Source organism: Amaranthus tricolor, chromosome 8 (genome assembly GCF_026212465.1).
Source record: "Amaranthus tricolor cultivar Red isolate AtriRed21 chromosome 8, ASM2621246v1, whole genome shotgun sequence".
NCBI classification, from domain to species: domain Eukaryota; kingdom Viridiplantae; phylum Streptophyta; class Magnoliopsida; order Caryophyllales; family Amaranthaceae; genus Amaranthus; species Amaranthus tricolor.
The window spans coordinates 26720943-26747924 of record NC_080054.1 but is presented as its reverse complement, the minus strand read 5'-3'; the positions used below and the strand labels follow the sequence as shown (position 1 = coordinate 26747924).

The 26982-nt window shown below is 34.0% G+C and overlaps 3 protein-coding genes across 6 annotated transcripts; 2 read left to right on the top strand and 1 right to left on the bottom strand.

Moving 5' to 3' along the window:
* Positions 1-947: 947 nt before the first annotated feature.
* Positions 948-3881, bottom strand: LOC130821190 (B3 domain-containing protein REM16-like). The gene is made up of 4 exons (XM_057686875.1): positions 3762-3881; positions 2240-2744; positions 1959-2143; positions 948-1478 (listed from the first exon to the last, which is right to left on the bottom strand). The coding sequence occupies exons 1-4, from the start codon at positions 3873-3875 to the stop codon at positions 1155-1157; spliced, it is 1128 nt and encodes a 375-aa protein (XP_057542858.1). The 5' UTR covers positions 3876-3881; the 3' UTR covers positions 948-1154.
* Positions 3882-4849: 968 nt separating this feature from the next.
* Positions 4850-7910, top strand: LOC130821189 (40S ribosomal protein S8). Its single transcript, XM_057686874.1, has 5 exons — positions 4850-5003; positions 5146-5218; positions 5868-6198; positions 6743-6909; positions 7536-7910. The coding sequence occupies exons 1-5, from the start codon at positions 5000-5002 to the stop codon at positions 7612-7614; spliced, it is 654 nt and encodes a 217-aa protein (XP_057542857.1). The 5' UTR covers positions 4850-4999; the 3' UTR covers positions 7615-7910.
* Positions 7911-10284: 2374 nt separating this feature from the next.
* LOC130821187 (dynamin-2B-like) lies at positions 10285-26385 on the top strand. 4 transcript variants are annotated; one of them, XM_057686868.1, is made up of 23 exons: positions 10300-10466; positions 10552-10741; positions 14769-14819; positions 14894-15014; positions 15142-15234; positions 15519-15580; positions 15706-15823; positions 15952-16291; positions 17308-17455; positions 17635-17736; positions 17846-17965; positions 18319-18402; positions 18548-18675; positions 20919-21003; positions 21132-21279; positions 21951-22027; positions 22452-22508; positions 23041-23179; positions 23265-23413; positions 23803-23916; positions 23996-24063; positions 24829-25004; positions 25751-26382. In XM_057686868.1, exons 2-23 carry the CDS (start codon positions 10592-10594, stop codon positions 25969-25971), a joined length of 2751 nt encoding a protein of 916 aa, XP_057542851.1. In that variant the 5' UTR covers positions 10300-10466; positions 10552-10591; the 3' UTR covers positions 25972-26382. The 4 variants fall into 4 exon arrangements, with proteins under 4 accessions (XP_057542852.1, XP_057542851.1, XP_057542855.1 ...); XM_057686871.1 differs by having other exon boundaries at positions 10305-10466; positions 10560-10741; XM_057686869.1 differs by having other exon boundaries at positions 10285-10741; positions 25751-26381.
* The last annotated feature ends 597 nt before the right edge of the window (positions 26386-26982 follow it).

The following is a 26982-nucleotide window of genomic DNA, read 5'->3' as shown; positions in this document are numbered from 1 at the left end:
AGATATCTTGAATAAAAAAGACCGTTTGTGTAGTTTTTATTTAATATAATCTATTTAGTAAATAATACTACTTTTTGATAAGCAAATAAAAAGTGGGCAAGTAGTTGCTATTTAATATAATCTATTTTAATGTTGGTCAAATTATAAAGTGAGATGCAAATTCATATCACTTTATTTTAGTTTTCAGACTATGTCACATAATTCTTGTCAATTTGTTGTTCAAAGAATAACTCACTCTTCGACCTCTTTTAGTTAAAATATAGTTAAGTGAGATCTTATATTTATTTTTTTCACAAGTATATTTGTATGAAAAAAATTACTTTAAAGGTTTTAATAAATTAATATAAATTTATTTTTTATAATAAAGCTTAATTTTTGAATAATTGAATGATTTTTTGATTTTTTTAAAAAAGAGTCAAAAATATTACAAATTTGATCTCATTTTAAAGATCTTGAAAAAATATTACCATTCACATAATTGTTTTAAAAAATTTATTTATATGTGAAATCACCCATCTATTAAATAAAACTAATTTTTTAAGCAAATAAGAATATGAAGTAGATAAGTAGTAGCAATGACAAGAATTTGCAAGTTAGTATAATTATTAAGATATAATTATTCTATAGTTGGTAAATAATCTTGAAAAATAATTTTGCTATATCAAGATATTGTTCTCTTTTATTCTGGAAAATATATTGGAAAATAATATCGGTTTAAAAATTTAATCATGTTTCATTTTTCTATATCAAGAAGATATTCTCTTTGACTAAGGTAAATACTGCCCATCAAATCTTTTTATGCGCATTAAATTATATTATATTAGGGAATGATTTTTATTGCAAATTCACCTGCCATGTTAATACAAAAATTAGCAGGAATATTTTCGCTGAGAATCTAACACGTGTCGGTCTTGTTTTTTTATTAGTAGTTTTTATAGATTATAGATAGATGGCATCCATCAATTTCAACGACACATACAACAAAACATAACGCCTATCGTACGCCCTTTACATACATGTTCTATATACATGCACTAGGCTAAGATCGGTAAGACGCTAAATGTAGAACATACGTCTACAAAAGCTTCAAAAATCGACACACTTGAAACTTGAGGGCGCGTTTTTTTACGACAGTCGTGCACGCAATGATCACATCATGGCAATGAAAGCTTGCGATTCCTACTGTAAGCTGGACGTACGCGAATGGATTTAACCGCTTCTGGAACAACACGAAATATGCTAACATCGAGATTGAGGACTGACGGCTCATGCCTTTGGTTGGTTAACTTAAACACACAAACATCGAACTCTTCCAAGCAATTGTCTAGCGAAAATTCTTTCCAGCCGGAACTAATAATACCACGTCGCATGGAAGTGAATACAAGCCTCGTTAACCATGTTCGATCTTTTATATTAAGACGTACAGGTCCCTTTTCGTAGTTCATCAGATACTTCGAATTCCATTCCGCTGGAATTGTCTGCATATGTTACACAAAAAATGCATGTTAATATGAATTCATAAACTGTTACATGATTCACTAATAATCTCCTTAGGAATCGCGAATGAAAAAGAGAATTATGGTCGGTTTTTGGCGATTTTAGGATAATTTTGAGCGAATCAAACAGCGAAATTAATTGACAAATTATGCTACACTGCTTTATAGAATCATTCTAAAATGCAATAGATTAGAGCGAAACACATATTTCTACAAACAAAATGACCTAAGTACAGGATGGAATTATCAGGAACTGGGTCATATAATTCGCTAATCTCCCAAAAAATCGTGAATAAAAACAAATATGTTCGGTTACAAGCTACTTTTGGCGATTTTGAGCAAATTACGAATTCAAAAGGCTAACTAATAGCGAATTATATATGTGACACAAATAACGAATGTTCATGGTACGCTGAAACTAACGTTATTTAGCATATTCAAATGATTGAAAATATTGCTTACGAGGAAAAATGACTTGTAAACATGAGTCGGTCGCATTACTACTAGAAAACTTCCTTCAGTTACTTCTTCCTTAGCCATCTGAAATGCCCTATTCTTTTCCTCTTCAGTCACAGGCCTTCTCCTTGAAACATAAGTCACATTATGTTTACTATGTTCTTTCGCTATCGACTTCTCTTTATCCGTTCCTGTTCGCAAAAATCCGCACAAAAATACAGACAATATCAGGATTTCACCAACCAAATCTATTTATGTTAACAGCCCAACACCTTATTTTACCATACCAGCTCGAGGAAGTGCCACCGGTTCCCAAGTACAAGCCGGTTTTCTAAGCCTAGCTTTCTCATTTGCAGTCCCGGTATCATCAACAGAATAAACTTTCGGTTGGCTGATCGTATCGCCCGTACGTTTATTTGGTGGGGTCGACGCAAAATCTTCCTGCATTACCTCTTCTGGGCTCTGCTCGACAAATTTCATGTCCTGATGTAATCTATCAGATTCCGAGTGATCACATTTTCGGATGAAATAGGATGATTCCTTTTCACATAAATTTCTTCGATCGAATATTTGTACGTGAAAGCAAGACTCTCCGGTATACTTAAAGATCATAATGTCATTCATTTGTACAGAGAATGCATTTAGAAATTCGCTCCAACCATCTTTCAGAATCAGCGCATCATCACTTGGCATCAGCTTTACTTGCCAACTTGCGGTTCCATTAGGCGCTTTTAAAGTTACGGTTTCTTGTAATTTTGCCTTTACATTATCGGAGAACTTTCGGGGGATTACCTAATCAATGTATAAGACTATAAGTAAGCACTAGGGCAGTACTGTCGACGACAACAGTTTATTGCTACCACGAACAAACAAGTCTGAAATGTTACTAGACCTATCGCTGGCTGCGTATATTCAATGTTACCTAGACACGGCACATTTAGGCACCATACCCATATCGACACAAATGTGCAGTCGACACTCGTACTGACTTACTATATAAAGGGGTGTTTGGCAAAGTAGATTATTAGGCCATTTCAGCTTGTTTTGATACAATTAGCGAGTTAAGTGGTCAAACTATCTGATGGTGTTTGGTAAATTAGCTGGTTGAAAGATTATTTTCGAATAAGCTGATGGGTTCAAAATTAGCTGGTTAGACTAGTCAAAATCAGTGTGATCAAACAATGATTGTAGCACACAAAATTTAAGGCATTGAAGAGATACCCTTGGACACATGTTGGACACCAAAATTAGGATCTATGTGTACAGGTAACAATGTTTACACAACTGCCACATATCAGTAACTCAGGTCATTGTTTACACAACTGCCACATCATCTTTTTTATATTGCTATGATCAAGGTTTATCCGTCTAAGGAGCAATGAAAGACGGCATACCATACCCTTATCGAAGGTGATAAGGAAGTTGGGTCTGGGATGGTCTACAAAGACATGCATCATATCATACTAATTCTATATACCTTAACATTTATGCATGTACATATGCTTTTCATGGTTTCAATGGTGTAACTTTGATAGTTTGATTATAAACATTTCCAATTATATAATTTCTACTATAAAGAAATCAACTTAACCAAAAATTTATACTGATAGTTGATGCTCTAGGACTAGATGTAATGTTCGTCCCTATAATTTTCAAAAATTAAAAATTTGATGCTAAATACCAAGTGAAAAGACCCGACCAAGCAAAAGCTTAAACCGAAGGTTATACCCTAGAATATCTTATATAGAATTTCATGATGACAATTGAATAAAAAGGAAGATGCATGCAAAGAAAAGGAATAATACTAACAAGTTGAGAATGAAAGTCATGACCCTCCAGAATTTGACAAAAATGCAGGCATTTGAAGTGCTTCCAATACATTTTCTGTGCCCAACTCTCACATTCTTCACATTTGTCTTCCATTCTTATTTCTTCACACCTGAAGTCAATAAAACCCAGTATTTTATTTATGTAAAAAGAAAGAAAAAGAAATTAAATAAAGCAATAAAATAGAGTTTGGGATTTGTACATACTACTTAGTAGATGGATTTGTTCAAGGATTTAGCACATAATTATTCAATATTTATTGCTAAGAAAAGGGTGACTTAGCTACTTTCATGTGGATAGTTAGCCCACTTTTAAATTCCACTCCTTTAATCTTTCACCAAGTCTTGCGTGATGATTTCACCATCACAATCAGATACACCTATGCAATCAACTAATAATTTAATTTGTGATCACTTTAAAGTTGTTAGTGATCAGTCTAAGATTATAAATAACCCCTTTAAGGTTATAATTCATTGCGTTAAGGTTAATTGATTACTTTACGATTGTAACAGATCACTTTTAAGTTGTAAGTATATATTGGACAACCCAATAGAAATTGTCTCACTGTGAATTACACAGTCTTATTTGAAAATTTGTGCTGTTCTTTAACGTGTTTCATATGGATAGCTACTTACTTTCTTTTAGATTACAAGAAATAATGAGGAAGAAAAGGGCTATTTGAGAATCGAACTTGATACATTTCCTGAAATAGTAAGTTTAACATTCATAATTACGTGTTATATACTAAACAAACAAAAATTTGTATATGAAAATAATTATTTTAGTTGATTTAGTTAGGGTATTTAATCAATTGTTCCCTAATGAAATCGTCTTAAACATAATTACAATTAGATTAGAGTCATTTAGAAGCTATTCTTGTGTAAGATTGTTTATCGACGAGATAACTTCAAAACAAGAACCTTGTATGCTAATAATTGTATTAGTTAGACATTCGGCACATGTATGGGGAATGTTACATCGTCTCACACAATAATTTCTGTTCATTTATTAGTGTTTTCTTACAATAATATATTGGGTCGGGTTGCCACCCAATTATTGCAAAAAGCCCTAAGTCGAGCCCATAATTAAAATCCCTCGCTAGGGTTTTAGGTTCTTGGCATATCTTCATCTCCTCTTCATCCTCTTACTGCCTTCATCCCCCTTTTTTCACACAGAGTACGAAGTAGGAACCCTAGTTTCTTCATCTACCTGCGAAAAAAATGGGTAAAAACCTTTCAAGTTTCTCTTTTATTCGTTATGTTTACCTTAAATCTATCTAGATGTTTTTCTTATCAAATTTACCTTGAAATGGCGTTGAATTTTGATTTTGGTTCTCTAAATTAGGATTTAATTTTGAATTTTGCAGGTATTTCTCGTGATTCTATGCACAAGAGGCGTGGCACTGGTGGCAAGAAGAAGGCTTGGAGAAAGAAGAGAAAGTATGTTTTTTATTTATTTCCATAATTAAAATCAAATTGAATTTTTAACTTCGATTTGTTTTTTATCATCGTTTTTAATTGTGCTTTTTGGGAGTTGAACTGGTGAATTTCTTACTGGATTACGTCTATTGAATATTTTATTTCCAAGATCGCGGATTGAGTCAATTAATGTCACTTATTGGTGACCCTTCTCTATTGAATTCAATGCTACTTAGATATGCTGCTTTAGTTTGCAACCATATAAGCTTTCCCTGTGTCACGTTGATTCAAATGCTTGTATACAGTATTCTACATTACTCTTATTTTAGTGTAGTTACTTGTTTTAGCCCCAAAATTTCGAAAAGAGTATAACATAAATTGGGCCTAACAAACTATTGTGTATTATTGCTCCGCTTTGCAATGTCATCATATTTCTGCTTTTCTGACTGCTGAGTATTGTTGAGGGATATTGCTTGTCACTCGGCTGACATTAATTCTGAATCATAATCATTTCAACTATTAGACTCTTATCTGATTTTTTAGCTTGTTTAATTCCCTGATTCAGTTGTATTGTTGTCCTCGGTGAATTTTTGGCCTCTTTAGTCAGTTTTGTGTTTGTGCAAAAATGTTTTCGACTTGTTATTCACGGGTTTCTTTTATTATGGAAAAGGTATGAGCTTGGGAGGCAGCCTGCTATGACAAAGCTGTCAAGCAACAAGACAGTAAGGAGGGTTAGGGTTCGTGGTGGTAATGTCAAGTGGAGAGCATTGAGGTTGGATACTGGAAATTATTCATGGGGTAGCGAGGCTGTGACTCGCAAGACCCGTATTTTAGACGTTGTTTACAATGCATCCAACAATGAGCTTGTGAGGACACAGACTTTGTTGAAGAGTGCTATTGTCCAAGTTGATGCTGCACCATTCAAGCAGTGGTATCTCCAACACTATGGTGTTGACATCGGGAGGAAGAAGAAGGCTGCTGCAGCCAAGAAAGAAACAGAGGTAATTTCAGTTCAAAATTGTTACTGGGTTCTTATGCACCTCATCTGCTTTATGCTGATGTAAAAGCTTGGTTACCAAGCTCTAGAGTGAACCTAGAACATAATAATTTTATTTGATCATTTTAGGTTTTTGGTGTTGGATTGCTTTTCACAATTCTCATCTGACTTATATCACATTGTGCTTCTGTGTGAATGCTCCTAGTGTTTTGTGTGCGGTCCATATTGATTTATACTGTTTTTCTTTAAAAATGTTGGACATTTCTATGTATCCAATTATCCAACGACTATATTAAAAAAATTTATTTGATATTATTGCTATATGCTGCTAAAACATTTGGGGGCTTTACTTTTAGGATGTGTTTTCTGTGTATTTATTGTATATATATATACACTTCATTTTAAATGCACCACTTTTAAAAATGTGAGATTTTTGGTTGAACTGAACTGGAGGAAGTATGTTAAAGGATTTGGGGTTCATGCTGTCCTTTTTAGTGAATTGTTTTTAGGTGATGGTTTCATCATCACACTTTTCAACCTGTTGATAGGAGGCTGAGGCGACTGAAGAAGCTAAGAAGAGTAATCATGTTGTGCGAAAGCTGGAAAAGCGCCAGCAAAATCGCACTTTGGATCCTCACATTGAAGAGCAATTTGGCAGTGGTCGTTTGTTGGCTTGCATTTCATCCCGTCCTGGTCAATGTGGTCGTGCTGATGGGTAAGTAATTTATGTTCATTTCTTCTAGCAAGTGAAGAAATTTAGACGAAGATAGACAAACAGCAAAAACTAATGCTCAAATATGAGGATAATTACATTTGTCATTTGCTTCCTCTACCCATACCCCATAGGCATTTGGTGGGGGAAACCAAGAAAAAGGAGTTAAAATAAATATTGTGAGGTACTGGCAGAAATGTGTGGATGAGATGAAAAGACAAGTTAAATGTGTAAATGAGAATTCAAAAAAGAATGTGGGTCATGACCAAAAATAAAAATAGGACAAATTTGGTGGAGCAGACTAAAAAAGAAAATTGGACAAATTTTGTGGGTCAAAGGGAGTATAGCTGAAATTTATGCTGTCACTTGTTGAGGTATTTGGGCCTTGTCTTTGTTCCAGTACAAAGAGAATATACCTAAACAAAATCATGTACTCCCTAGTAAAAGAAATTTTAAATTCCCCGTGTTTTTTCTCTCCAAACTCCAATCATTTTCTTAAACATCGGTGGTATGTTTTGCTATAGTTAAATTTGTTTCTCTTGGTTTCGTTGTTGGTACTTGGTTGTGATTTTCTCTTCCTTCCCTCCTCTTTACTATCTAATAAAATGCTTTGAATTGAAATTTGCCAGATACATTTTGGAAGGAAAAGAGCTGGAATTTTACATGAAGAAAATCCAAAGGAAGAAGGGCAAAGCAGGAGCCGCTTAGATTTTTTTGCTGTAGGATCATATTCATATTTGTTTCTCTGTCATCAATTTCTCCTTGGTCCTAAGTCCTTGCTTTGGCATTGGACTTGCACTTGAGATTAAGTTAATGTTATGTGCTTTATCCAAAGCCTTTTGTTATATGTGGTGTGATGCTTCGTATTATGCTGTAGTTAGTTCACAGAAAAAACCCCGTTTGAGATTACTCAAAGCTACGGCCTGCTATTCTGTCTCTTGTTCGAGTTTTGCAACTTAAAAGTTAATATGATCTTATGATAGTCTGCATCATATTGAGATGTTTTTTCAAGGGTTTTATTATATTTGACTTGTTTAGGGAATTATGTATCAAGGATTTTTAATTGCAAAGCTTCTTGCAAGTTCTAACTGCAATTATGTATGCAAAGGTGGATATTTGCTTTGGCAGATGGCCTGACGCCCAAAGCCTGCACTCCGGATGCCTGATGCCTGCTCTATTCGACCCTCTTAAATGCCACTATCAGTATGACAGTATCGTCTGTCCCCAACTGTTTCTTCCTTAACCAATTGATTTCATCATTATATGTGATAGATAATATTCAAACAACTGTTTCTGGCTTTCTGCTTTAACATTACCAATCCGCATACTAAGAACATTGAAATAGCAACACAATGCAGCTCTTTGATTCTCATAAAATTACATTAATATTTTATATTTTGTTTATTTTGGAATTTTTAAGTGCAAATTACCCAAATGGCCAACTCAAAATCGACCAAAAGTTGAGTTAACAGGGTGCTAACCAAACAGTCTCAATGTTGAATCTGGATTGGTAATCGACCCAAAACTTATACCAACGTTGATCATGGTAGGTAACATACATTTCAAACTCATAAGGCGATAATGAGCTGATAATTGGATCTTGTTTTGATTATAGTAAATATTGTCTTTTTCGAATTAGGTTTTATGATTGATTTTCACCTAGTATTTTTCTTCTCACTTAACCGTCTCTTCTCCTCAGCTCCCCGTAATTCAAAACATTTATAACTAAATCATAAATGATTTTTTTATTGAATCAAATGGCAACTAAATTTATTGTTAAACTTTATTCTTTCTTTACACAATTTTGTTTAAAAATAAATAAATTGCGTTTGTTCACTATTTTATGATAAGTGAACTGTTTTAAACTTTTACCGAATGTTGATCAACTCATATTTCACCTAAACAAAAAATTAATTGTACGTTTTTTAATAACCTTAAAGATGGTCATTCTAAACAAATTTAAAATAGCTACATTGTTTTAAATAACAAGTCCGATTTTCATTTTTCATAATAATGAATAATGAATTTGCATACAACTTCAAATTACAATCAATTGGGTTCATCATCAATTGAGCTTGACTTTAATTTTGACATTCAATTTGAGATAATACAACAACTGCATTTTAAAAAGGAAAAGTTACCCTGAATAATACAAACTTTCACTGATTTTCCTACAATAATACGAACTTTCAATTAAATATGAATAATACGAACTTTAATACATATTTCCCGCTAGCATACCTGACCGGTTCTTTACCTGGAGAAACGGTAAATTTTCTATTTCTTTATTATGCTAGCGGGAAATATGTATCAAAGTTCGTATTTTATTCATAGTTAATTGAAAGTTCGTATTATTGTAGGAAAATCAGTGAAAGTTCGTATCATTCAGGGTAATTTTTCTTACTTAGTTTTATCAGCCAAAAAAAAAATTTTAAAGGAATGAATAAGTTTACCGGTAACAGGTAAAATGGTATGCCAGCGGGAAATATGTATCAAAGTTCGTATTATTCATGGTTAATTGAAATTTCGTATTATTGTAGAAAAATCAGTGAAAGTTCGTATTATTCAGGGTAATTTTTCCTTTTAAAAAAGGAATTGTAATCAACTCGATATTAAACTTAGCCAAACTTTTTTCTCCTTACGTATTTTGATTTTACTATTAAAATGAAAAAACGCCTATTATTATAGTGATAGATTCATACAAAACTCTTATTCATCTTGAAAACATTCAACCACTAATGGCCCGTTTGGTACATGATATTAGAGGGCGATAATGGTAATAAAATTAAGTAATAAAAAATTTGGTTGTTTGGATGCCTTCAATGGTAATGGATGGTAATAAAATAAGGTAATGAAATTACCAAAAAGGGCCATTTTTATTACCATCAAACAACATGGTATTAGGCTGTAATGGTAATGAAGTATTACTATGGTAATAAAATAAGGTAATGTTGTTTCGAGCTGAAGAAAAAAAATAATGAAGAAAAAAAAGGTAATGTATATAATTATCCAAAAAAATATTATTATTAAAAAAAGAATCATTAAATAGAATAATTTAGATACAATAATGCTTTTAGATACACATATACAATAATGAAACTAAGAGTCATTACCATTTTTTATTACTAACAACCAAATGCAATCAATGGAATATTATCTTTCATTACCATTCTTTAGTCATGCACATTAAACAAAAGAATATTCATTACCAATTTTCATATCCATTCCTTCATTACTATTGCCATTACAACATTTCATTCCCATTATTTTATTACCATCAACCGAACGGGCCGTAAATATATTCTCTATAATTTTATTGTTTTCGTATAAGAAATATAATTTCTGTTTTAATTGAAACAAAACTCCAATTTTGTTACTAAATAATTTTGTTGCTATGACGCACCACAAAATTGAAGACAGACCACCTCCTCAAAATCTAACTACGAGGGAGAGTAGAAGAAAATTCATTTGAATTGAATTTTCTCTCTCTTTCTGGTTCGTTCTCACTTGCGTGAAGAGGAATCTCTTGATCTCCTTCCAATTTGTACTTTCCTCATTAGGTTTTCTCTCTCTTCACATTCATCTAGCTTCACTTTCGATCTCTTTCTCTTGATCTACTCTTGCTTTGATCTCATCTACTTCCAGTTTTATAGATTTCATCTTGTTTTTACAAGAATAACTTGTTATGGAGGCGATTGAAGAATTGTCACAACTTTCTGAGTCCATGCGTCAAGCTGCTGCCGTTCTTGCTGATGATGATGTTGATGATACTTCATCTTCTTCTTCATCTAGACGGAACTCTACTTTCCTCAATGTTGTTGCTCTTGGCAATGTAGTAAGTTTCCATTTTTCAAATTCATTTGCTTGATCAGTAAGAGCTACTTCGATTTGTTGTTTTAGGTTTGATTTGAATGCTGTGATTTTGATAATATGACCTAGTGGTTGGCCTTTTGATGTCATTTGAGGAGTGTTAGATATGTTATTCTGTCCGTGCTATTGCATTTTTCTTAGTGACTAAGAATTATCTGTTTTACCACCTATACTGAAACTTTGAAAGTCATGATGTGTTTAAGCAACGTTCACTACAAACCATTTCACATTCTATAAAGAACTTTACCCTCCCATTCCATGATTTGGAAGTGAAGGCGGTTAGTTATTCATTCAAATGTAAATTTATTACATTGTAGTTTGCTATCTAGTTCTTCGTGCTATAAAAGTACTCCGATGACTTGGTGTGTTAGAGGGGCCCATAGGTTGACTCCGATGCCTGCCCTGACACTCAAGTCCATGAGTATGAAAAGCGAGTACCTAGAAAGCTTAATTCTAACCCCAAGTGTATTGTGGCCTTAACTTGGAGGAACTTTACCAGGGTTTGCTTATGGTGTGAGGCTTTAATAAATGTTTAAGAACAATAAGTGAGTAGAAGTTAATTTTAGATACCTTGAAAGTGGGGAATATGAGGGTATTTATATGTCATCATTGACTTGGAGTTGTCCAAACTCTGGATCACTAAGTAATCTCCTTTTTGACTTTCGTGTGTACCGTTAGTCTAATCTTTGTGGTCTCACAACTTTTCCTTAGCTTTATGAGTAGATACAACCATAATTATCCGAAATGCGGAACAAACTGGTAAAATGTGTGTGCGGATAAAAAGGATAGCGAAGAAATGCTAGAACGAAATTGCATAGAACATTCAAGAACGTGAGAAAGAAGAAATCAACATAAGAGACAGAAGTAAATAGAACTTTTAATAATAGAGTGGTGGTGAATGGTGACGGCTGCCTAAATGTAAATGATATCTCACTTTCAGGGGCCGCATGCATGCACATGTAACAATGGAATGAGCTGATGTGGCAACTTATTATTGAATGTGTAGTAGGGTATTTTATACTAAGTTAAAAAAGTATGTCTTTGTTCTTTCATGCAAGCTTGTGTCTTTACTTAGCTGTGCTCAAGGTTGTCATGCATTTATTGCAACGTCCTTGTGAATATTTGAGGATTTTCCTACTGCGTAGTTGATGTTGGAATCCATTTGATTCGGATCCAAACACATCATTGGAAAGTTACAAATTTGAATGAAGCCTTTAGCATGTGTGCGCCACTATACTCTTTACGCCTCATGGTGTTTTTTTACAAGTACACATTTTCTTTTATTAATTCTGGTTTTATTCATTTCTAGGATAGGAAATATAACAATCTCATTGGCACAGACGAGTAAGCGTTAATTGTGAATTTCAAATTTCATTGGTTAGCTTTCCTTAGGCCATTATATATAGGTTTTTTTTTGATACGTTGGGATTTTTACTTTATAATCTTCGTCGTAGCAAAGATGTTGTATCTTTCCTTGAGTGAACATGTTATGGAGGAGCCTAGATCTATTAATGATTAAATTTTCTTTTTGGAGGGGAAAACTACTCAACTCATAAGAAGTGCTTTTTAACACTCTAAGTGCACAAGTCACAACTTACTAGCTTTTAATTTCTGAAACAGACAACTTATATAAGTATTTAATACACCAAATCTTTTTGTTATGTTTAATGTTATCTTACTCCTCTTGATTATTCACTTTTGTTATGGAATTATAATTATTTTTTATTTGTGAAATTTTTTTATCTTTCTCATAATATATCTTTGATAAGAACTTAACATTTAACAACAATGTTCCTTGATCCCAACAATATAAGGTCATCACCAAAACAAATCAATGTGAGAGATTTTCGCTAACATATACTACCTCCTATTCAGCTGAATTGTCCCATTTTTTTTTGGCACTATTCACTTATCACTCTTAATTTGTATTTTACTTTTAATCTATAAGTTAAAACATAGTCATATGGGATCTTGTTTGATTCGTCTCAATACAAGGATTATTAATATCAACTTTTTATAATTTTTAATTAAGCATAATTTGAGATATTAAGAGTTAAAATGTTGCCTCGGCAAGTGTGAAAAGTCAAATGGGACAGTTCAGCTGAATAGGAGGGAGTATTATTCTTTGTTTGGTCCCATCTAATACTCATATAGTACAATAATTCCAATGTTAATCCAAGTATATTATCCACTTACATTTAACTTTTTTTGTTGTAATTCTCATATTCTCCTAGTAGTCCTTATCATCAATCATCATTTTGCCTTAAATCTTTGATAAGAACTTAACATTTAACAACAATGTTCCTTGATCCCAACAATATAAGGTCATCACCAAAACAAATCAACGTGAGAGATTTTCGCTAACATATATTATTCTTTGTTTGGTCCCATCTAATACTCATATAGTACAATAATTCCAATGTTAATCCAAGTATATTATCCACTTACATTTAACTTACATTTAACTTTTTTGTTGTAATTCTCATATTCTCCTAGTTTGGCTTACCCCTTTTGATCCTGAGTGTAGTTTAAAAGATTTAAGGCACCCTAAGGTGCTATGTTTCCCAAGGCTTAAAGGTGCCCTAAAAAACCCATAAAAAAATCAGTTCAAATTCTTAAAATAACCTAGAAGAAGAGGATTAAAGAAGAGAAGAGCAAAATTATTGAAGATAAAGAAACGATAAAATAATTGAATAACTAAAACATACCTTATAGGTGTGTGCATCACATCGGCTTATGTAATGCGCTTGCCTTAGGTGCTTTATTCTGTAAGGCTCTCACCTAGAGGAATCGCCTTATCTAGCCGTGTTAAATTGTCCGAGCAATGGGCTCGTCCACGCCTCATGTCCATTGTGTTCCTAGGGACACTTTTTAAAATCTCTTCACCTTGTGCCAAAATGTTTCAAAATGCATGACATAAATGCTAATACTATCGGGGTTGGCTGAATTATTTTTGAAGAAAATCAAAACTGTAGCCACTTATGCATCCTGATTTCTCTTGTTTTATATGCTATTTTTAGTCTTTTTTTTTTCCTTATGAACTAAGCTTGTAGTTTTGATGTTCCTGGTTTGTTGCTCTTGGCTCGCTAAATCATAAGAGAAGCTAACTAATTTGAGCTCTCTCCTCTTTTCCTAGTCTAGGTACCATGTTTTGGCTGCGCAAAATCCAAAGGATCTCAATACTAAGGTTGTAAGGTAGATAATGAGCGGTTAAAATAGAAGGGAGCTCATGAACATGGTTGCATCACAGTATCGGATGTATAGGTCAATATAGGATGCAAAATTAACTGCATTGACTTCTAAATCCGTTTCTCGACCGTTACCACGATGGTGACCAAAATTGTATTTTTGCACTATGAGGGGTTAGTGAGGAGAGACTAATAAATCCTTTGCTTTATATATGGTCCACTTTTTAATTTTTTTTTTTTAATAATTTGCCTTAAAATGAAATCTCGTAAGTGTTTCAAAATACTAATAGAAAAAGTTATCAAAAAATAAAATATTTGTAGAAAAGTCAATATAAAATTTGTTTGAAAATTTACAATATCAAAATGAAAAAAATAGACAATAATAATTTCAATTATTGTCCATTTGCTTAAAATAATTTCAACTATTAGTTTTTCCATAATATTCCCAAGTATGGGGTGTGCTTTCTCAAATAATCTCAACTATTGATTTCATGCTCATAATAAACTCAATTGTTGTGCAAACTTTTCTCTGCTACTATGAAATATTAGGGGGTCTATGCATCAATTTACAAGTTTCTGTTTTTTGGGGTGTTGTGCTACCTATTGATACATTTTTTACAGCTGTTTGGCTTATGATTCTACTTTGTCTCTGCTACTTTTTGATTTTATGCTGGTGAGAATGCAAAGACTACAATTGATTTTTTGTTGGTTATCATTCTGGTGATTGAGGTATCTCTAGTGTCTTTTTCTGTTTATGTTTAACATTCACTAAGTGCAAAGTTTTTTCTTGTAATAATTTTTCAGGGTGCGGGTAAATCGGCAGTGTTGAATAGTTTGATTGGACATCCTGTTTTGGTAAGAAATTCGTGGATTAAGTTTTTTTTTTGTAAACTAGGTGCATGATTGGTGATTTTTAATACTGTGAACAGCCAACTGGTGAAAATGGTGCTACGCGAGCTCCAATAAGCATCGATTTGAACAGAGATAGCTCTCTAAGTAGCAAGTCTATTGTGTTGCAAATTGACAATAAAACTCAGCAGGTGTCTGCAAGTAAGGCTAATCAAAGAAACATGACCTATTTGCTCACCTCTAGCTTTTGATCTAAGATTATCTTGATAAATTCACAAAATTTATATTTGCAACTAACCTGTATTCTTTTCAATTGGGCTGACCATAGGTGCTCTTAGGCATTCTCTTCAGGATAGGCTCAGCAAAGGTTCATCCGGAAAGAGTCGTGACGAGATAAACTTGAAGTTGCGTACAAGTGCAGGTTTGTTTTTTTTCCTTTGGCTGTCACTTTTGGTTACTATCAAATGTGCAGGGTGTAATGAGGCTGCAATATGTGTCGATTTGACAAATTATGCACGATGTTTACGAGTTATGACTTGGTTATTGTAACCCTTATCAAATGTGAATTTGCTCTTCAAATATAGATATTAGAAGTCCTACAGCCTAAAAATTTAATGTCTGCCAAAAATTTCTTAGATGTTAAAAGTTGCACTTCTTCCTTTCTTTCGTGGTTTCCTTTTGATGGCTTTGCATTGATTTTTCCAGCTCCTCCCTTGAAATTAATTGATTTGCCTGGATTTGAACAACGAATTGTGGATGATTCTATGGTGAGTTGTATAGTACTTTCTTAGCATATATTTAGCCTCTTAGTTTGTAGCAATATGCATATTATTCTTGACTTGCTTATTATTCTGTGTTGGATGGATGGACTTATTTTCTTTTTTAAAATTAGATCAGTGAATATGTTGCACACAACGATGCAATTCTGCTGGTAATAATTCCTGCTTCTCAGGCGCCGGAAGTTGCTTCTTCCAAAGCTCTCAGGATTGCGAAGGAGTATGACTCAGAAGGTGAGTTGATGCGTTATGTTCGTGAAGTATTTTGTTAATTACTGATTAGGCAATATAATTGTAATATACTTGTTCTTGTTGATCTTTGCTTGCTATTTTGGTTGTAAGTCTTATTTGATTGAATGTAGGAACAAGAACCATTGGTGTAATCAGCAAAATAGATCAAGCTGTCTCAGAATCTAAAGCCTTAGCTGCTGTTCAGGCTTTGTTAGTGGGTCAAGGGCCAAGAAGCACAGCTGACATGCCATGGGTTGCTCTAATTGGTCAGTCCGTGTCAATTGCCACTGCTTCTGGAAATGGTGGATCTGAGAACTCTTTGGAAACTGCCTGGCGAGCTGAAAGTGAGAGCCTCAAGTCTATCTTAACGGGGGCGCCCCAAGGAAAGCTTGGTAGAATAGCTTTGGTGGAATCTTTAGCTACACAAATACGCAATCGTATGAAAGTTAGGCTTCCTAATATCCTTTCTGGGTATATCCTTCTTGCCATTGCTCACACCCCCTACTATAAAACAAATAATTAAACTCTTCATTTGAAGGTGCAGTTGTCATTTTTTCTAGGAAGCTACATCTCAGGATGATTTGCTTGTTTAGCTTTCTTCGATCAACGGCATCATCTATGTTAATTGATTGCTGTATACCTGTATATATGTCTCATGCTGATGTCACAAAAAAATTCACACTTTTTTTCATAGTAAATGTTAATCATTCAATAATACTATTATCCCCTTTTCTCTTTATTTTAAAACACTTTTATTCTTTATCTCTCTGAATTTACCTTCATTTTTATAGTCCGACAATAATAGCTATTCTTATCCCCATCTCCAAACTAAGTGCAAAATTATTCTTTGGGGTTTTTTTTTGGGCGGGGTGGGGTGGAGTAACTGGTAGTTGCTATGTTGCCTATCGTAAGTGGGGTTGGAATGTTGGTAGTGCTTGTGGTGTTACAACGTCCTGATACTAGAGCTTCTATAATTGAAATATCTTGTAAAATTTTGAATAAACCACTTTGTTGGTTTGTCAATTAGTTAACATACAGCAACTTATTTTTCTTCAATTCCGAACAAATTGGTTAGTGTATTCGAACAAATAAGGAAGTGTGTAATTGTGAGGCAAAGAGCAGGGAAACTGTGGAAGTGCCGTCTAGAATTGGGAGCTGGAAACCATAGAGGAAGTGTTGTCAGCAACTTATACTTCCTCCATTTTTTTTTCATTTCTCTCGGAACTGGGAGTTGTTTGGGAGAAACGACCTAATTAAGAACAAATAGAGGAAGCGTGTGATTGTGAGGCGAAGAGCAGGGGAACTTTGGAAGTGCTGTCAGGACTCAGGAATTAAACATATAAATTTGAGTTTTTTTTTTTGATACAGAAAATATATTAATAAATCTGAGTTTTAAATGATAGCAGTGGAGAAGTTCAAAACTGTAATCAAATTAATGTGCTTCTTTTTTTTCCTTTTTTTCTTCTCATTTTTGTTGTATTTTACAGACTTCAAGGCAAGTCTCAGATAGTTCAGGATGAATTAGTGAAGCTTGGGGAATCTATGGTTTCCAGTTCTGAAGGTACTAGAGCTTTGGCATTAGAGCTTTGCCGTGAATTTGAAGAGAAATTCCTTAGGCATATCACTGGTGGTGAGGTAAAAGGAGTTTTATTATCCTGGATGTCAGGCCCATTTTTATCTGAAAAGCAATAAATTCCATATTTATATCTTGTCTCTTCACATCTCTTCACCTGGAACTTAATTTGACACACACTTTTTGACACGGATTTTTGTATGCACCGTTTAACTTAAAATTGCTTTTAAATTTTTCTCAGGGGAATGGGTGGAAGATTGTTGCCAGTTTCGAGGGAAATTTTCCTAATAGGATTAAGCAGCTTCCTTTGGACAGACACTTTGATATCAACAATGTCAAAAGGGTGCTTACCTTTTCTTTAGATCTATTTTTTTCCATCCATGATTTCACTTGCTTTTAGCAGGATTTTTATTTAAACTAATTTGTTCTCTTTCTCATTTTCGTTGTGTTAGATTGTACTTGAAGCAGATGGTTACCAACCATATCTTATATCTCCAGAAAAGGGGTTAAGATCCTTGATAAAGAATATCCTTGAAATGGCAAAAGAACCATCACGGCTTTGTGTCGATGAGGTAGTCATATTATCATATTGTGCAGTATGACATTCTTGCCGATCTGTTTTGTATATTATTTAGAAATTAGGATGTGATTTGCATAACACTGGCTGCTTTTGAAGTATATTTTTGTGGCAAGTAGCGTGCACCTGGATGAATCTCCTCCTTTTTAGGAGGGCAAGTTCACACTACTACAAGCTAGCAATAATTTGTTCCATTTGTGTTTGTCCTTTGCATATAACCATTCTCGCTGTTCTATGGGAGATTGGTTTTCTTTGTTAACTACTTATGGACAGGCCAAATTCCTTGCACCTTGAACCCACACTTTCTAGTTTCTACCCTTTTAATATTCGGATGTCTTGTTAAATTAGGTACATCATGTACTTGTGGATATAGTGTCTCAAGCTGCGAATGCTACACCAGGTCTTGGAAGATACCCACCGTTTAAGAGAGAGGTAATATTTGTATATGTGGTTCAATGTAATCTAGTTTTTTCTGATTTGTGTAATAAAGGACAGGTGTAAGTTGTTTTACAAATGGAAAAGCAAAATATATAGAGCTGGTTGTTCACATACTTATCTGATATAATATAAAAAACAGGTGATTGCAATTGCAACTTCCGCACTTGATGTGTTTAAAGGCAAAGCAAAGCAAATGGTAGTTGATTTGGTAGATATGGAGCGTGCCTTTGTCCCACCTCAACACTTCATTCGTCTAGTTCAGAGACGGTACCTTTACAATATTTCTTTTTTCATTTAATGATTTGCCTAAATTATTTTATGGATAGTGGTCGTGCACCCCCTGCCTCTCTAGCTTTTGGGATGGAAATTGAAAAGCAACTCACCAAGATAACATTTAAATTTATATCTTGTGTGAAGTAGCTTGGTTGTATATTGCTGTGTATTCAGACATCTCACTCAGCCCACCTGTTGGGTGTTGGCACAACATGAAAATTTGATACGACGGCTATGTCTGATACTCTAATGTGTCCAATATTATATTTTATGGTTGTAATCCTGTGTGTTTGACACGCGACTTGACATTTGACTCTTGGAAGGGGTTTGAGTGCCATAGTTATACTGTTAGTTTAGTCCGTGTGGCTTGTATCCCACTACAGGTGAGCATGTTTTGATGGATCGTGTTTTTTTATTGACATTATGGGATTCTTAGTTTTATAGCACGCTTTAGGCGCGCCTGGGCATCAATCACAGGGAAGCGTGAAGATAATCATTTCTATTATCCTAGGAAAAACAATGTCCAGACTCCAGAGAGCGCAAGAAAAGCATGCACTTCAGGCTGTTTTTGACCTGGCGCTTCAAGATGCCTTGTGCGCCTTACTGCCTTTTTGTTTATAACTAAGACTGAAGATCTGAGTAGGAAATTTAAGTGAAAATAAATGATTCTTCCACAGAACCTTATCCAAGTTTTTTCCTGATAAAGCAGAACCTTCCCTAAGCTTTAAAAAATTAATTACCATGAACCCCCTCAATTACAACAATAAACCAGAACCCTAATTTGCAAAGTTGGGAAAATTTGGACTATATGTTGGTGTTAGTTATGGTAGGCACCGTCAATGAGTCTTTTCCAGTGATCTTCATGTTTTGTTTACCCGTGTCTGCAGCCCTATTAACGTTTGTTCTTTCTTCTCTCTTTGCTTCTCTCTCTTTGAAATCTGCTGCGTCTCTCTCTTCATGTATTGCTTCTTTCTTCTCTTTGAAATTTGCTGCGTCTTTCTTTTAAAATTCTGCTGCTTCTCTCTACAAATTTATTTGCTTTGGCCTTAATCTGATATCTACCCATTATGCAGTCTGGACTTTTGTCCATTTTTTTTATTTTGAAAATTATTTCCTGGATATTCATGTGACACCCGGCGAGTATTCCACCTTTCTCTTTCTTCCCCGTTCTTTTCACTTTAGAAAAGTCAAAATATCTCAGAGAAAAGTAGGCTTATTACTTAAGTGGCAGCAGGTGTTTGAACTTTTTCCACCATTTATTCATAATTGTTATTCAGTTTGCTTGTAAAAAATTCCACAAAATGTACAATTTTGTAACAAACGTGTGCCTCACATATGCAAGTGCCATGCCTTGACCTTGCGCCTAGTCTCTAGAGACCCTTTACACATGTATGCGCTACACCTTTTTAATACTAAGGTGGGATTAGCCAATTTGTACGTACCGGATAATCAATGAATCATGTGCATGGCTTATAATAGAGTACATTTTGAATAGATGCCTTGAGGAATATAGAATAGGTTTCATTAGTAAATGTGCAAACCCTAACTCAGAGAGTACTCATAGAAATTAAAATGCCAATTGCTCAAAGTCGTAGTGGGGTTTGCACATTCTGCACCCTCTTTATTTAACTATAAGAATTATTAGTCGAACTCTTTTTCGACTCATTTGCTAGAAGTTAGATTTTTTTACCAAACTAAGTTACTTTTTACATAATTGGTGATTTTTAAAATGAAATTCGTCTAATAATATGTATACGCAATGGTGAAAAACAAGGCGCATCACCATATTGTAAAAGATTTTTGAGCTTCCCATGACTGAAAAATAGGCATGACCATATATATTAACTAAGAAATTCGTTTTGTGACCGTTACTGAAACCAAACTTTTGTGACCGCTTCCACAACCGATGAACAAATTAGAGTCGTTGGTGAGGCTTGGAGCCAAATTCTAGTTGGACTGTCGGATTTTTATAGATTTTGACTCTGTCCCTCCTATGATGTGAAGTTGGACTTTATATATGAGATTTAAAGCCTGGTGTTTTTTTGCTGATTCACATCAAATTATGTCTGTTGGACTTGTAACAAGTGACTAGGGTCGGATTCTGGCCGAGTTGCCATCACTCGTACTTATTTTGATCTTTGCATCATCTGCTTTTGAAGTTTGTTTACCATCCTTAATTTCTAATTTACATATGCAGTTAATGACATATCATAACCCCTTTTTACTTCGATTACTAGGATGGAGAGACAGAGACGTGAAGAAGAACTAAAAGGCCGATCTTCCAAGAAAGGCTTGGAAGCAGAGCAATCAATGTTGAATAGGGTAGGATTTGTTTCTGTTTTTATATTTAATTAGAATTGTTGGCTGGTACTTGAGCACAGAATCATGCAAACCTTTTATGTGTGCCATTTTTTGCTTTCAAAATACTGAAGGTCTTCATGTTTATGTAGGCAAAAAGTCCTCTTACTGGAAGTCAACAAAAATCAATGAAGGATTCAAAGTCCGACAAAGACAAAGACAAAGATAAAGTCAAAGATAAAGAGGGACAAGAGGGTTCTGGTCTAAAGACAGCTGGGCCTGAGGGAGAGATTACTGCAGGTTTGTCCCTATGAATGAAATAGAAAAATAATCCTTTGTTGGAGTTGGTGTTGTCTCTATTTCAATTAGGATCCTTATCAAAATCACACAATGGATCACAATAGTTACCTAATATTATGTACTGTGACTCTGCATATGAAAATCCTATGAACTACTACATGAACCTATATGAATTTATGATGTGCTATAATGTATGTTGATGTGTCATTGCTTTCTTTTAACTACTTTGTATTGCATGTTACTCTCTCTTTCCCTCTCAACCAGCACCATGTTCTATTTTAGTTTGTCTATTTGATTTTGTACCATTTTCTTTTTTATTAATGGTCTCACTCTCGATCTTTTAATTTAATCCACAAACTTATTCTATCTCTTCATCTTAACCAAGGGTATAAGTGGTCAGAACTAATGCAAATTTTAGTAGCCTTGCTTCCTGAATGAGCGGTTTAATGAAGACAAGAAGGTTTTGTAAGAAATTAACTACTGGAACTTCAATAATAGTTGATGTGTGTATGATATGTCTTGCCATATGTAACTTGTGTAGCTTTGTTCATGAAGAATGTTCAATAGTTTGAGTTTGAATGGCTGAATCTGATCCCTGATTTTGCATAGCTTGCTTACTTTCTCAATTGCTTTTGTTTTTTATGGCTCAATTTCTTAATTGAAAACTTCAGGTTTCTTGTTGAAAAAGAGTGCTAAAACCAACAGTTGGAGCAGAAGATGGTTTGTGTTAAATGAAAAAACCGGAAAGGTTTGTATATCTATGTAGACATTAATTGAGCTCTATACTCTTTCTCTTCTAATTTTATCTCTTGTTGTATTGGTCTCATCATTATCTCACGTCAAAATTTGCATCAAGAGAAGTTTCAGATGCCCGAGTAATTGTTGCTTAGCTTTGATTTTTTCTTATCTCCTTGATGATTTCTATTATCTATTGTTCATGTATTGAAGAGCCCAAATATTTCCCTTTCACATTTTTTTCTGTGTTTCAAATTGAATGTCTTGAGCTTAATTTGGACTCTTCTAAGTATTCCTTTCTTGTGTCAAAATCCTTGGTTGTTTTATCAGTTTATACTCCTATCTATTGCATTTACAAAGAAACCCACTCATTTACACAATGGTTTGACTACAATGTGCAAGTATTCATAGATTAATCTCACACTTTTCTCTTGCAGCTTGGATACACGGAGAAACAAGAAGAAAGACATTTTCGTGGTGTAATCACGTTGGAGGTACAAATAGTTATTATTCAGAGTCACAGTGTCGTCTTTATTTTCCTTTTGTGGGTTGATTGCAACTGTTGAATTTGTTGAATATATTGTGTACTGCTACTTAGTAAGCTTCTACTCCGCAATCACAGTTGAAAAAAATGAAGGTTCCTTTAAAAAGAATATATATATTTTTGTCAAACATTATAAAGTTTTGTCTTGAGATTTATTAAGTTATCAGCAGGCCGTGCTTATTAAAACCACAAATGCCTTGCTATTACCCACTAATTTGCTTTTAACTTGTTGTTTGTACACTGGATTTAAAATTATTCTAATTAATTTTCATTACACTAACGCCTGCTTGAAGATACAAAATTCATTTTCTAACATCAAAAATCTTGTTAGAATGTGATGCAGTTCTACTTGCATGACAGCCGTTACTGCCAGTTCCATGATGTGCAACTACTATGCTTAATAGTATGCAATCCAGTATAATTACACCATTTAATATCTTACTTCTGACCCATCTTTTGAATTACTTGCTATGATTTCTCAGGAGTGTCAAATTGAGGAAATATCTGACGAGGAAGACTCTCCTAAAAGCTCCAAGGACAAGAAGTCTAATGGACCTGATACAGGTCCTAGTCTTACATTCAAGTTGACAAATAAAGTACCATACAAGACTGTTCTTAAAGGTTTGGAAAGTAGTTGCTTAGTGTATTCATTTTATTTGTCTGATCAAGTTTTGGTTGTAGATTAAATTGTTCATTTGATATGCAGCACATAGTGCTGTATTGCTGAAAGCGGAGAGTGTGGCGGACAAGGTTGAGTGGATAAACAAGTTGAAGAGCATTGCAACTCTTAAAACCGGTCAAGGAACGGGTGAACATGGACTTTCAATCCGTCAGAGTCATTCTGATGGTTCTCTTGTGAGTGTTTCTCTCTTTTTGGGTTTTGTTCTTGTGTTTACTAAGGATAGGTTTGGCATTATCTTAAATGATATGTTAACTATTAATTCTTGCTAGATGCTTTGCTTCTTATATGGTCTAGAAATCATAATTTTCTAGAAATTTGACAGTATTTTGCTTTCAATGGTTATGGAACAATATATATCTGTGGATGACAATCACGACCGAAATTATACTAGACATTTGGCATTTTTTATAAACATTGGATTTGTTCTGCTTCAGTGTCATCCAATGTTTTTTCCCTGCATATTTGGTTGATGATCTTTGTGAATATAATTATATCTGCCTTTAGGGTTGTTTTCGCCCCCTATCAATGTGCTTAAAATTTGCAAATTTGTACATTGTTATAGGACACAATGGCCAGAAGACCTGCCGACCCAGAAGAAGAGCTTCGTTGGATGTCCCAGGAAGTGCGGGGGTATGTAGAAGCAGTCCTAAATAGCCTTGCTGCAAATGTGCCAAAAGTCAGTAATCTTCTCTCTTCAAAATTCTCATTATGACACGATTCCATTTTTCTTATATTTGGTGATCCTGGTGGAACAGGCTGTTGTTCTTTGCCAAGTGGAGAAAGCTAAGGAGGACATGCTTAATCAATTGTACAGTTCCATAAGGTAGCCTTCTTTGTGAATTCTTGACTAACATTTTTAGGTTCTGTGCCGTTTAAGATCTGATTTTCCTTGTTTGTAATCCCTGGAATGTTCTGTCTGATATATAAATTGGTCAGATCTTTATTGTGATGATTTGTGAGTACTTTCATTGATTGCTAAAATAATTATATGTGAGCTGTAAAAGTAGGAGCTGGGTTAGTAGAGTAGACCAATGAATGAGCAAGAAAGCATTTGAACACAAGGGGAAAGTTTGATTGGGCTAAAATTTACTGGAAATGTGCTGGACAAAATTCTTTTGTGCACACCAATTTGCGATTTTGGCAAACGGAACTGCAAGCAAACTTGATTTTGATGTTTTAGAGTGAATATCAAGGTACTTTGTGGTTAGAGGTAATTTTAAATCTCAATGGATGTGACCTTGTATTAGGAAACTTGAGAGAAGTTATTTTAGAGGGAATTAGTATTTGTTTTCTCGAATATTGCATGTTTATGTTCATTTTCTTGAAATTTATTTGGCAAACATAAGTTGAATACTCGGATGATTTATTCTACAGTTTATACTACTTGAACAAAAGTTGGGCTGCTTTCTTTTCAGACGAATATGTCTGAACTTTTTGGACTTGAGCTTACTATATACTACATATTTTCATATTGGAAAACTTAGCCTTGATCTCCTTTCTCTTAGGGTGGGTGTAAAGACGTGTCATTGCTTATTTCTTCTTGCCTTTCTTTTGATGTGTTCTGTTGTATATTTGCTTCTCATTTTAGTGGTCAAAGCTCTGCAAAGATTGAGGAACTCCTTCAAGAAGACCAGAATGTGAAACGTAAAAGAGAACGTTATACAAAGCAGTCATCCATTTTATCAAAGCTTGTGAGGCAACTAAGCATTCATGATAACCGGGCAGCTGCTGCATCTGGGTGGTCTGATGGTGGTAGTGGTGCAGGTATCATCTTATAATCTGTTATTGATGCTAGCAGTACTTTTTACACCTGATGGATTTGGCCTTTGTTTATGGTTTTTTGGGGAACATTAGATGTACAGGTAAAGTGGTAATGCCTGTTCCTATGCTCATTGTACTGTAGAAGCTCCAGAATTTTTAATGCTTCAAAATTCTTTACTTCCCTGCCAAAGTAAAATTGCACCTCACATACTTGGTGAAATTACATAATATGTATCATTATTAATTTCCCTCATTAGCTTTAAGAATGATTTCATTTTTTAAACTTGGTATCAACTGAAAGGTTTTACTGCTGGAGAGGGGTTGAGAGAATTGTAGGCATAATTTGGGTTGAACGTTTGGTTGATGTCACTATTCCCTAACAAATTTCCCATCTAGGTGTTGGGAAACTGACACGTAGCATGATTACATGAACCTAATTATCTTGTTTATGCGTGAGATTGAATTACATGATTTTCATTTGATTGAAAGAAATGTATCTTTAATAGACTTGAATATTACCCAACCTAAATATGACCTAACTTGGATCTTTCCAAGAAAAGTCAATCGAAATTTCCTATCTGCATAAGGCTTTTCCTACTTCGCTGTTCAATTTATATGTTAATATTCTTTCTTTATACACTCAGCAAAAGGTGCATGCCAATGTAATATCTTAAAACAATAAAATGTGCCGTTATCTTCAGGGGCTTTGTTACGTTATATCAAAATGTTGTCTTATTATTTCTGTACAGAAAGTAGCCCAAGAACTGGGGGGTCAGGGGCTGGGGATGATTGGAGAACTGCATTTGATGCTGCTGCTAATGGGCCTACAGATTTATCTAGGACTCCCAGTCGACAATACAGTGATCCAGCTCAAAACGGTGATTTGAATTCTGGTTCTGGTTCAAGCTCAAACAGCCGTCGCACGCCAACACGATTGCCTCCGGCCCCACCTTCATCTGGCAGATACTAGATCCACACGAAGATAAAGATAGGCGGAATTTGTGGTGATTTAAATATTACGATACATCTGTGATTTCTTCTGGTCTTATATGTTATTATAGTTTTGTAGATTGGGAGAAGAATAGGTGATTCTTGTAGATAGATTTGGGCGGGTTTATCCTTTCACCAGACAACTGGATTTTTTGAGATGTATCGGCAGTTTGTTTATTGAAAATTTCTTGTTTCCCCTGTTTCTCGGGGGGAAATGATGTCTTTCACATTGATTGTTGAACATCTTTGCACAAGATGATATAAAAATATAGAAGTACCAAAAGAGTGATAATTTGGTTCTTGTTACTAATATTACATCCGGGTGTAATACATGATTCGACTTTGTTTCTATGATCCAGCTATGAATTTTTTTTGTTTTGGAACCAAAATTATTAGATCCTGTTACCTGGAAAAAGTGATTCTTGCCATAATTGTGATAAGACTCGACCAAATAGGATTTATTTTTGATAGACCTATTTTAGATTATGCCATGCTTGATTTCACTTTATATATATATATATATATATATATATATATATATATATATAGGAAGAAGTTTTGGTGAGAACCTAACCGTAAAAACCAATCTGCCTTACAAAAATGTGTACTTTTTTACTATAAATGTGTTACTTTTTTTAAAAAAAAGATGATACTTCTAGGCAAAAAGTTAAAAAAATTATGAAAAAAACTCACAAAAAGATATTACTTTTTACCCAAAAAGATATTACTTTTCGAAAAAATATATCTTTGTATTATGTTTATTTTTTAGAATAGAAATAACATTTTTTTGTCCACAAGTAACACCTTTTCTATATAAAAGTAACATTTTTTTGTCACGCGGAATGATTCTCATATAAATTTAGTTCTCACTGAAACTTCGCAATATATATATATATATATATATATATATATATATATATATATATATATATATATATATATATATATATATATATATATAGTTTCAGTTTATTCAAAATTAGTTGGATTA